The sequence below is a fragment of the Salmo salar genome, chromosome 18, assembly GCF_965601325.2.
Source record: "Salmo salar chromosome 18, fSalSal1, whole genome shotgun sequence".
In the NCBI taxonomy this organism is placed as follows: Eukaryota; Metazoa; Chordata; class Actinopteri; order Salmoniformes; family Salmonidae; genus Salmo; species Salmo salar.
In genome coordinates, this window is record NC_138308.1 from 91,852,968 (window position 1) to 91,865,223 (window position 12,256).

General features: G+C 42.7%; 1 protein-coding gene across 1 annotated transcript; it reads left to right on the forward strand.

The window, feature by feature from the left end:
- The first annotated feature begins 1,458 nt into the window (after positions 1-1,458).
- Positions 1,459-5,459, forward strand: LOC106578067 (uncharacterized). Its single transcript, XM_014156645.3, has 2 exons — positions 1,459-1,726; positions 4,237-5,459. The coding sequence occupies exons 1-2, from the start codon at positions 1,561-1,563 to the stop codon at positions 5,142-5,144; spliced, it is 1,074 nt and encodes a 357-aa protein (XP_014012120.2). The 5' UTR covers positions 1,459-1,560; the 3' UTR covers positions 5,145-5,459.
- The last annotated feature ends 6,797 nt before the right edge of the window (positions 5,460-12,256 follow it).

Genomic DNA, 12,256 nt, shown 5'->3' on the forward strand with positions numbered 1-12,256 from the left:
CTTCCATGTCCAAGGTTTGTGGCATTGATGAATAAATAATATCATTTTTACTTTAAGTCAGATGTTTATTTGGCATGTTATGTATAACCTCGTCCCCAGCCTTGAATTGCTGGCGTAATGAGCCTTGTGACACTGTGGGACAGTTTGGAATTTAGGGTGTGTGGATTTACTGAGTGACATGCTCATCAATTCAAATTCTGAGCGAATCACACGACTATGAGGTGCGGCTCTAAATCGAGGCGGTTAGAGGGACGGAACCTGCGACAGTTGTATTAAATGGGACTTTATATCTGAAAACTATTTCCATGATGCGCACTTTCAGATTTTCCGAACTCATTTCATGTTTAAATCACTTGAAACTCCCCAATGGGAAAAATGAATGGTGAACAAACGATTGGAACCATTTCCGTGTTTGACCACTTTCAATCAATAGAATAAAATAAGATGAGTAAAAAAAAAAAAATGGGTATCATAATACAAATGTGAATAACGTCAACAACATCAACAATAACAAAAAGTTAATTTTCAGTATGAGTATGATTTGACCGCTTATGACAACATCACTGTGGCACAATATTGTAGGAAGCTCACAGGTCTGTTGTTCAAAGTCTGTGGATGTTTTCACGTCATTAGGAACAGGAATTTGTCGTTTGTTTTTGAAGTCTCTCAGGGTGACGACAGAATGTTCTGACTGATGTTACATACATTTTATATATATATATATAGAAAATGTTTCTTTCCACCTGTCTTCTCATCCATTTCCACCTAATGCTGCTCATTCATGATATTGTTTGAATATTTTGGGAAATAATGATATACATTTGAATCCTGATGAGTGCATTTTTTTTAATTATAAATGCAAACTCTGTTTAAGTGAACGACAGTGTTTTTCCAGTTCAATATCATTCTTTATAATATCCTCTTGATAACTGCAAGTGCTGTTGTCAGGAGTGTTACAATGTGTTGTCTTTCAATTCAGTTCATACAAGAAATGATTATCTTAGATCACCCTACTACATATTTTAACTACCCCCCCCCCATGTAGTTATCTATTTCCATTATCACTTGTCTGTACCTCAAAGTAAAACCCGTGGTTGTATACAGAAATAATATTGATACATTTCAAATATACTTTCAAGAAAACATCTCCTTGCATTTTTGTCCGAGATTATTTCTCATAAATTATGACCTATAATGGTGCTCATTCATGATTATTGATGTAATGCTGTATATACTAATGATATACAGACAACTCCTCATGATGAATTGAGATCATCCTATACTTATGAACACCAATGTCTGTCAACATGTAGTTATCGTTTCTCTTTACCACTGGTCTGTAGGCTGTTTTGCACAGTATTAAACTCCCATTCAGCTGGCGGCGCTATTGTGCGTTTCCAAGTTTGCCAACCACTAGAGCGAAGGAGTTTTTAAAAAATTCCTTGACTTAAACACGGAAGTAGGATTGGAAACGAGTTTATATTTCGCATTCCTTGTTTCCAGTATAGAAAGACATACTGACTAAACTGAATTGGCTACACAAAGCTCATTTGACTGACAATGTCTGAACTACAGTTGTTTCGTGTGTTTTTAAATGATCGTTTAACGGCGGCTGCTGTGGAGATTTTCGGTGCAGTTGAGAAAACGGTAGTAGAATACCAGGAGGAGAATGATCGGCTACGGAGACTGCTGGAGAGGACACCGGTGATACCTCTATGTAAAATAGGTAAGACTCAGTGGCTGTCGGTGCCATTTAAGATAAAGGAGGACGATTATTTGATTTATGCGCATTGGCTTATTTCTGTTACAGCATATTGGATGACTCATTCATATTCCATTCGCCCAGCTCAGTGTAACATCGATATGTTTAGGCTACTACATTATACTCTAATGTCACCTATACCCATCTTGAGGTTGCTACAATCTAGCCTATGAATGAATGAAAGTTGACAAAATAGGTGCACACAGATCTAGAGAGAAAATTTGAGGCGACACATGGACAGACAGTGACACATTAAATACCACTTTGCACACTCTTGCCTGCATCTACCTTATCTAGGGTGTAATCATTAGTCCAACAGTTGAAAACGAGAGATTCTATTGGACAAATTCAGGTAAGTTTATCCTTGTTCCGTTTGTTTCCATTTAAGAAACGTTTTTCAACGGAGTCGGCGGAATGAATACACCCTTGATCGCCACACAAACACTGTTTACTTTCATAACAGCCACATACAAACAGCTCGTTGTATTCCTTCTCGCAGCTATGAGCTCTCCTCCTCTCACCTTTTCCCTTCGCTTGTGGACTTCAATGCACAACACATCAGCTGTCTGTGACCTGGTGAAAAAACCTTTCCAAGCCAAACCTTAATATCATTACCGCTACACACAGCCTTCATCGTTGTCACCATATTATAACGTCATAGTCAACATTACTAATAGAACTAACACGTTAGTAAACCTGCTACCATCATGCAATACAATGTACAGTCAGTAAGCAGTTTTGCAGTTACTCCGATGGGCCCCGGTGGCAATACATTCGTAAAACCAAAAGCTTACCTTACCTTGGAAGAGTTCCAGTGTTGGATAGACAGCTAGCTAACATAGCATCCCTCTGTTTGAGCCAGGTGTTTGAGTAGGCTAAACTAGCTAGCTGCATTAGCAAGCTAAGTAACTGAAAGTGAAAAAAATAAATAATGAAATATAGCTAGCTCTCTCTCTTGCTTCTCCACTTTAAGAAAATAATTTGTTCAACTACTGTCTCTGTCTCTTTGAGTCAACTATTCACCACATTTTATGCACTGCAGTGCTAGCTAGTTGTAGCTTATGCTTTCAGTACTAGATTCCTTCTCTTATCCTTTGATTGGGTGGACAACATGTCAATTCATGCTGCAGAACTCTGATAGGATGGAGGACGTCCTCCGGAAGTTGTCATAATTACTGTGTAAGTCTATGGAAGGGGGTGAGAACCATGAGCCTCCTAGGTTTTGTATTGAAGTCAATGTACCCAGAGGAGGACGGAAGCTAGCTGTCCTCCGGCTACACCATGGTGCTACCCAACAGAGTGCTGCTGAGGCTACTGTAGACCTTCATTGCAAAACAGTGTGTTTAAATCAATTATTTGGGGGCATGTGAATATATTTAGTATAGTTTTATATAAAAATTGAAACTTTTTTTTTTAAATTCACCATTTTTATTTTTATGAAATTCACTGAGGAGGATGGTCTTCCTCCTCTGACGAGAGTCCACTGGTACAATAGGTTAGTATGGGCTCCCGAGTGGCGCAGCGATCTAAGGCACTGCATCTCAGTGCTAGAGGCGTCACTACAGACCCTGGTTCGATTCTAGGCTGTATCACAACCCGGCCGTGATTGGGAGTCCCATAGGGCGGCGCACAATTGGCTCAGCGTTGTCCGGGGTAGGCGGTCCTTGTAAAATAAGAATTTGTTCTTAACTGACTTGCCTAGTTAAATAAAGGTTAAATACAATAAAGTATGTAAATCTACTGTTAGGTATATAATTCTGCTCAATTAGTAAACTGGTTAGGCAAATAGAGATCACCATTTAACAAAAAAAATGTAAGACATTGTTTTTTAATGTTTCTAACGTTCATTTATCTACCTAGCTAGCTAAACAACTAATTTCTCTCTCCATTTATTTATCTTTATAAATAATATATACGGCAATTCAGCTTTAAGCTGTGTAGCCTTTAAGATAAAAATGAACCAATAAACAATTCATATGTATGATTAAATTGTGGTCTGTGTCATGCGTTTTGAAATGGCTAGCTGAGAGAACTCGAGTCCACCATATAGACATCAGTTGTGTTGAGTGCCGGCGGAGTCTAACTCCGATTACGTCGTCACTTACTGTATCAGTCCAAACTGTAAACATGTCCATTCTTTAAATACTACCTTGTACCTGTGTTGTAACTGTGTTATTTTTCATTGTCTGCTTTAATCCGTAGTTCAAACGTTAATAAATGTCTAATAAATATAGTTAAAACTTATAAAAGGGCCATTGTGTGGTTTAAAAATCTTGCAATGTATCATTTCAAAGAATGAAACATTATTTATATATTTGACATTCAATTAAATGCATGAAGTCCCACAAAAAGGGCTGGATTCCATGAATTTTCTTATTATTCAATTGTTTACGTGTAATTTTTGACCTTTTATCAATTTTAACTACCGTTGCTACTGTATAGATGACCTCTGCTCCTCCTCCCCTTCCCTCTAGACTCAGTGCAGCTGTCTGTCTCTGTCTCTGAAGAGGACGTTCCCCCTGAGCAGCAGCACTGTGAGCAGGAGTGGAGCCCCAGTCTGGGACAGGAGGACCCAGAGCCCACACAGATTAAAGAGGAACAGGAGGAACTGAGGAGCAGTGAGGAGGAAGAGCAGCTTCAAGGGCTCTTTGATACGAAATACTCCATATTCACTCCTTCCTGTTTGAAAAATGAATGTGATCAGGAGAACCCACTTCCGTCCTTGACTCTTCACCAAAACCAGACTGTGGAAAACAGAGAGCGTGAATCTGAACCAGTGGATCTGAAACCTTTTGGCACTGTGACCCACCTAAGGGGTCTGGACATTCCCTGTGACCCTCCAGATAATCAGAACAATGCCTCAGCCATAAGCAGCAACCCAGTAGGACTTGACAGCAGCCTACCATTTGATCTCAACCAACCATTCGGGGAAAACTGTTCCAAACTCAGCACCATGTCTAGAATAACTCATCACTGCCGTGACTGTGGTGAAACGTTTGCTCTGAAAGCTGATCTGCAGAGGCATGTGAATCTCCCCAAGAAGAGACCCTGCGAATGCAGCTTCTGCAAAAAACGCTACAACTCCACCTGTAAACTGAAGGCCCATGTCCGACTCTGTCACGGTGGGAAACCCTGCACCTGCCCCTTTTGTGGCAAGACCTTCAAACAAAAAGGACATCTGTCCACTCACATGAGAATCCACACAGGAGAGAAACCATTTACCTGTGGTTACTGTGGGAAGAGCTTTATTCAGAAGGGGGACTTAAGGAGGCACATACTGACTCACACAGGAAAGAAACCATTTAGCTGTGGTTACTGTGGTAAAGGCTTCATTCGCAAAGAGCACCTAACTGCACATATACGGACTCACACTGGAGAGTAATCACATGGCTACTCACATGGTCTGTGGTAAAAATATTCATTCAGAAGGTAAACCTGCTGGCGCATGTGAAAAACATCCACAAAGAAACAACATAGAATGAAAACGCAAAGGAGAAAGAAAATGAGGACAAAGATCTCCTGTCAGAAGATGGGAATTAAAAGGCAGGATGTGAACAACACTCTTAGAAAAGTAAAGCTACTCTGGATCATTCCTGCTGTGGGTTTCAGATAAATAGATACATGATGGATTTACTTTAGTAAAATGTTTTGTGTAAATAAAGTTTGATGTCAATTAAAACATTTGATAATGAACAAACAGTATTGCCTGTATTATGGGAATCTCACAGATCTGCTGTTCAAAGTCTTGATGTTTTCACATCATTAGAAACAGGAATATCTGGTTACGTGTAGTAGGGTTGTTATGGTGACCGTATTACCGCCACACCAGCAGTCACGAGTCATGAAGGCAGTCAAATTCCACCTGACCGTTTAGTCAAGGTAATTAGGCTTCTCCAAGCTCTGATGCTGCTGCTGGTCATTAGTATCCTACCAAACTTGCTAACTGGTACTCGGGACTCTATTGTCCCTCTAATCACTCTCACATCAATGCAAATGTATTCGAAAATCGAATCAAACACTTCATGAGAGCCCATGTTGCGCAATATGTCAATAAGCTAAGCAATTGCGGGAGAAAACGGAGTGATTGCCTCTACTAAAAAGAGGAGGATCCCATCAGCTTTCCATAGGCTAGGCCTACTATATTTATTTTTAAACTTTCCTAATATTAACCACATTGCTTATATTTATAACAGGAGCATAGCCTACCTGGCTGGCATAAAAATAAACCCCTCGCTATTTAAGGGCATAGATGACATGCCATTTTTCCATCTGCCCTTGTTTCGATACAGGTGCATGTTAATGGTCCATTCTAAATCAAAACAAATGTCACACATACATTATTTAGTATATATAAAGACAAGATCAAATCAAGAATAGTCTGACAATATTAGCCTATCACTTGTGAATTATATATCACTTGTGAATGATGCCCAGCATAAGAAACAATGCCTTTCTTTTGCGACTTGTTCAATCATAGTCACATAACCTCATGTAGCCTAGCCCATAGGCCTATATGTTGTAATAAGGTTTGTATCATAACTAAAGTGGCCAAATAACTAATTAAAATTAAGCACAATCTACTTTAGAAGTGGTGTAAAGCCTAACTGGCATACATAAGCCGCGCGTGAGTTTCAAGTTTGCGGAATCATTTTCACCATTAAAAACGCACCTTTATAATAAAAGTAGTACATGCATAATTGCATTTGCGGTCACTTTTGGTAATGGTGTTTTCCACTAATGGAACCTTCACACTTATAGCCTACTACCATGTGCGTATTGCTGCACTTATAATGTGAATAAATAGCATAATAGTTTTATCAACATTTTTAAGCTAAACGTTCTGATCAGCCACATTGCCTAAAAAAGGTTTTTTGATGCTTGTATCGCATCCCACAACTGTCCCCGACTATGTTTGGAATATTTATCTCTCGCACAGAATAGAATAGGTCGACCTTTGTTCTATGGGGGGTAGTAGATTGACATAGACTAGTGCTTTTGCTGTTCGTTAGGCCTACTCATCTTGTTGGCTGACGAAAAGTAAATGTGGACAGTTCTTCCATTATTTTCAATATGCACCTCGGAATTGGAAAAGGACTCGCACAGTTGCGTCCCCGATGTGTCTGTCTTCACTTGTAGCCTGTGAGAAAGACCCGATCACGTGATGGAGAGCCATGTGAGCAGTGATTCAGAGCGAGTAGCACTCAGGGAGAAGGGCACAATGGCCACTAGCCGCAAACGGCATGGATTTTTTTACGGTGCGTTACTGCCACACAAAGGGGATGCCGCTATGGAATTTGAGGCATTATCAAACGCTTGACCAATTGTGAACGAGAGACTGATGTAGTGTTTGCAGTCCGCGCAAAAAACAAAGCAGAGCTCATGCCTTTTCAAGCAACTTTTTTTCAAATCATCATTAGTCGCATCCTGCAGCCTTAAAATGCATTAAACATATAGCCCAATGTTTGTAGAACAACTAAAGTTACATAAATAACTCTAAATTAAGCATATACAGTTGAAGTCGGAAGTTTACATACACTTAGGTTGGAGTCATTAAAACTCGTTTTTCAACCACTCCACACATTTCTTGTTAACAAACTATAGTTTTGGCAAGTCGGTTAGGACATCTACTTTGTGCATGACACAAGTCATTTTGCCAACAATTGTTTACAGACAGATTATTTCACTTATTATTCGCTGTATCACAATTTCAGTGGGTCAGAAGTTTACATACACAAAGTTGACTGTGCCTTTAAACACCTTGGAAAATTTCAGAAAATTATGTCATGGCTTTAGAAGCTTCTGATAGGCTAATTGACATCATTTGAGTCAATTGGAGGTGTACCTGTGGATGTATTTCAAGGCCTACCTTCAAACTCAGTGCCTCTTTGGTTGACATCATGGGAAAATCAAAAGAAATCAGCCAAGACCTCAGAAAATAATTGTAGACCTCCACAAGTCTGGTTCATCCTTGGGAGTAATTTCCAAACGCCTGAAGGTACCACGTTCATCTGTACAAACAATAGTACGCAAGTGTAAACACCATGGGACCACGCAGCCGTCATACCGCTCAAGAAGGAGACGCATTCTGTCTCCTAGAGTTGAACGTACTTTGGTGCGAAAAGTGCATATCAATCCCAGAACAACAGCAAAGGACCTTGTGAAGATGCTGGAGGAAACAGGTACAAAACTATCTATGTCCACAGTAAAACGAGTCCTATATTGACATAATCTGAAAGGCCGCTCAGCAAGGAAGAAGCCACTGCTCCAAAACCGCCATTAAAAAAGCCAGACTACGGTTTGCAACTGCACATGGGGACAAAGTTCGTACTTTTTGGAGAAATGTCCTCTGGTCTGATGAAACAAAAATAGAACTGTTTGGCCATAATGACCATCGTTATGTTTGGTGGAAAAAGGGGTTGGCTTGCAAGCTGAAGAACACCATCCCAACCGTGAAGCACAGGAGTGGCAGCATCATGTTGTGGGGGTGCTTTGCTACAGGAGGGACTGGTGCACTTCACAAAGTAGATGGCATCATGAGGCAGGAGAATTACGTGGATATATTGAAGCAACATCTCAAGACATCAGTCAGGAAGTTAAAGCTTGGTCACAAATGGGTCTTCCAAATGGACAATTTATTTATTTTACTTGGCAAGTCCGTTAAAAACAAATTCTTATTTTCAATGACAGCCTAGGAACAGTGCCTTGTTCAGGGGCAGAACAACAGATTTGTACCTTGTCAGCTCGGGGATTTGATCTTGCAACCTTTCGGTTACTAGTCCAACGCTCTAACCACTAGGCTACACTGCCGCCCCAAGCGTACTTCCAAAGTTGTGGCAAAATGGCTTAAGGACAACAAAGTCAAGGTATTGGAGTGGCCATCACAAAGCCCTGACCTCAGAACAGAAAAGGTGTGTGCGAGCAAGGAGGCCTACAAACCTGACTCAGTTACAACAGCTCTGTCAGGAGGAATGGGCCAAAATTCACCCAACTTATTGTGGGAAGGTTGTGGAAGGCTACCCGAAATGTTTGACCCAAGTTAAACAATTTAAAGGCAATGCTACCAAATACTAATTGAGTGTATGTAAACTTCTGACCCACTGGGAATGTAATGAAAGAAATAAAAGTTGAAATAAATCATTCTCTCTACTATTATTCTGACATTTCACATTCTTAAAATAAAGTGGTGATCCTAATTGACCTAAGACAGGGAATTTTAAATGTATTTGGCTAAGGTGTATGTATACTTCTGACTTCAATTGTAGGTGTACCTATTTCTTTGTTAACCACTCAACACAGAATAGCCACGTGCGCACTCCCCCAAATCATTTGGAGAACATATCCTTTCTATTTTATTCAGCTTTGTTCAATTGTATTCTTCATACTATAAGGAAATCTTGTCTGCTCAATGAACTAGTGTAGCCCACAGCCATTTGGCATCGCCAGATCAGGATCTAACATAAAGACAACTCAGACATTTTCTTCATATCATGCCTCTTCAGACCTGTCTAAAATAAATAATGGATTTATTGTGAAGGTGTAGGCTATATTACATGGATTTATTAAAATGGTTTATAGGCTTTGATTTGTACTTTTATGTTAGTTAACGGTCAATTACCGTGAGACCAACAGTTATTTTGTCACGATCGTTGTTTGAATGAGTGGACCAAGGTGCAGCGTGTACATCTTACTTTATTAAATGAACACCAAAAAAAACAAACGAAATGTAACGTTTAGTAGGGATAAACAGCACAGTACCAAAACAAGATCCCACAAAGTACAGGTGGGATAAAGCTGCCTAAGTATGATCCCCAATCAGAGACAACGATAGACAGCTGCCTCTGATTGGGAACCATACCCGGCCAACAAGGAAATAGAAAACATAGATTGCCCACCGTAGTCACACCCTGACCTAACGAAATAGAGAATTAAAATAATCTCTAAGGTCAGGGCGTGACAGTACCCCCCCCCCCAAAGGTGCGGACTCCGGCTGCAAACCTGAACCTATAGGGGAGGGTCCGGGTGGGCATCTACCCTCGGTGGCGGCTCCGGTGCGGGACGCAGACCCCGCTCCGCTCTTGGCTCCGCCAACTTCGGTGGCGCCTCTGGTACGGGGATCGTTGTCGGAAGCTCCAGACTGTGAATCATCGCCGGAGGAATCCGAACCGTAGATCGTCGCAGAAGGCTCCGGACCGGGAACCGGCGCTGGAGGCTCTGGACAGCAGATCATCACTGGAGGCTTCGGGCCACGGATCATCACTGGAGGCTTCGGGCCACGGATCATCACTGGAGGCCTGGAGTGTAGAGCTGGCACAACGCATCCTGGACAAAGGACCACCTTCGCACGGCAAGTGCGAGGAGCTGGCACAGGACACACTGGGCTGTGAAGGCGCACTGGGGATACAGTGCATAGAGCCGGTGCAGGATATCCTGGACCGAGGAGGCGCACTGGAGACCAGGCGCGCTGAGCCGGCACCACCCGTCCTGGACAGATGCCCACCTTCGCACGGCAAGTGCGGGGAGCTGGCACAGAACGCACCGGGCTGTGGATGCGCACTGGAGACACCGTGCGTATCACCGCATAACATGGTGCCTGACCGGTCACACGCTCCCCACGGTGAGTACGGGGAGTTGGCTCTGGTTTAAACCCTGGCTCCACCAACCACCCCGTGTGCCCCCCCAAAAAAACAATTGGGGGGCTGCCTCTCGGGCTTCCCTTGTGGTCGCGAACCCCGGTGTTGTCGTTGTTCCTCCCTCGCTGCCTCTGCCTGCTCCCATGGAAGGCGATCCTTTCCGGCCCGGACATCCTCCCACGTCCAGGATCCCTTACCGTCCAAGATATCCTCCCATGTCCAGGATGTATGCTCCTCCTGGCCACGCTGCTTGGTCCGTTTGTGGTGGGATCTTCTGTCACGATCATTGTTTGAATGAGTGGACCAAGGTGCAGCGTGGTATGCGTACATCTTACTTTATTAAACGAACACCAAAAATAAATAAATACAAACGAAACGTAACGTTTAGTAGGGATAAACAGCACAGTACCAAAACAAGATCCCACAAACTACAGGTGGGAAAAAGCTGCCTAAGTATGATCCCCAATCAGAGACGACAATAGACAGCTGCCTCTGATTGAGAACCATACCCGGCCAACAAAGAAATACCCTGACCCTGACCTAACCAAATAGAGAATTAAAAGGATCTCTAAGATCAGGGCGTGACATATTTGCTTGACAATCACCGGCTGATAAAATTTCGTGACCACCACAGCCCTAGTTATGTGCTTTGAAATATGCGGCAAACATTTCCAACCAAATCAAATCAAATCAAATGTATTTATATAGCCCTTTGTACATCAGCTGATATCTCAAAGTGCTGTACAGAAACCCAGCCTAAAACCCCAAACAGCAAGCAATGCATGTGAAAGAAGCACGGTGGCTAGGAAAAACTCCCTAGGAAAAACTCCCTAGAAAGGCCAAAACCTAGGAAGAAACCTAGAGAGGAACCAGGCTATGAGGGGTGGCCAGTCCTCTTCTGGCTGTGCCGGGTGGATATTATAACAGAACATGGTCAAGATGTTAAAATGTTCATAAATGACCAGCATGGTCAAATAATAATAATCATAGTAGTTGTCAAGGGTGCAACAAGCACGTCCGGTGAACAGGTCAGGGTTCCATAGCCGCAGGCAGAACAGTTGAATTTGGAGCAGCAGCACGGCCAGGTGGACTGGGGACAGCAAGGAGTCATCATGCCAGGTAGTCCTGAGGCATGGTCCTAGGGCTCAGGTCCTCCGAGAGAAAGAAAGAAAGAGAGAAAGAGAGAATTAGAGAGAGCATATTTAAATTCACACAGGACACCGGATAAGACAAGAGAAATACTCCAGATGTAACAGACTGACCCTAGCCCCCCGACACATAAACTACTGCAGCATAAATACTGGAGGCTGAGACAGGAGGGATCAGAAGACACTGTGGCCCCATCCGATGATACCCCCGGACAGGGCCAAACAGGCAGGATATAACCCCACCCACTTTGCCAAAGCACAGCCCCCACACCACTAGAGGGATGTCTCCAACCACCAACTTACCGTCCTAAGACAAGGCCGAGTATAGCCCACAAAGATCTCCGCCATGGCACAACCCAAGGGGGGGGCGCCAACCCAGACAGGAAGACCACGTCAGTGACTCAACCCACTCAAGTGACGCACCCCTCCCATGGACGGCATGGAAGAACACCAGTAAGCCAGTGACTCAGCCCCTGTAATAGGGTTAGAGGCAGAGAATCCCAGTGGAGAGAGGGGAACCGGCAAGGCAGAGACAGCAAGGGCGGTTCGTTGCTCCAACCATTCCGTTCACCTTCACACTCCTGGGCCAAACTATACTTAATCATAGGACCTACTGAAGAGATAAGTCTTCAGTAAAGACTTAAAGGTTGAGACTGAGTCTGCGTCTCTCACATTGGTAGGCAGACCATTCCATAAAAATGGAGCTCTATAGGAGA

Coding starts and splice junctions, on each gene's coding strand:
- LOC106578067 (XM_014156645.3), top strand. CDS start 1,561: ATGTCTGAACTACAGTTGTTTCGTGTGTTTTTAAATGATCGTTTAACG. Junction 1,727..4,236: donor GATACCTCTATGTAAAATAG/GTAAGACTCAGT, acceptor CCTTCCCTCTAG/ACTCAGTGCAGCTGTCTGTC.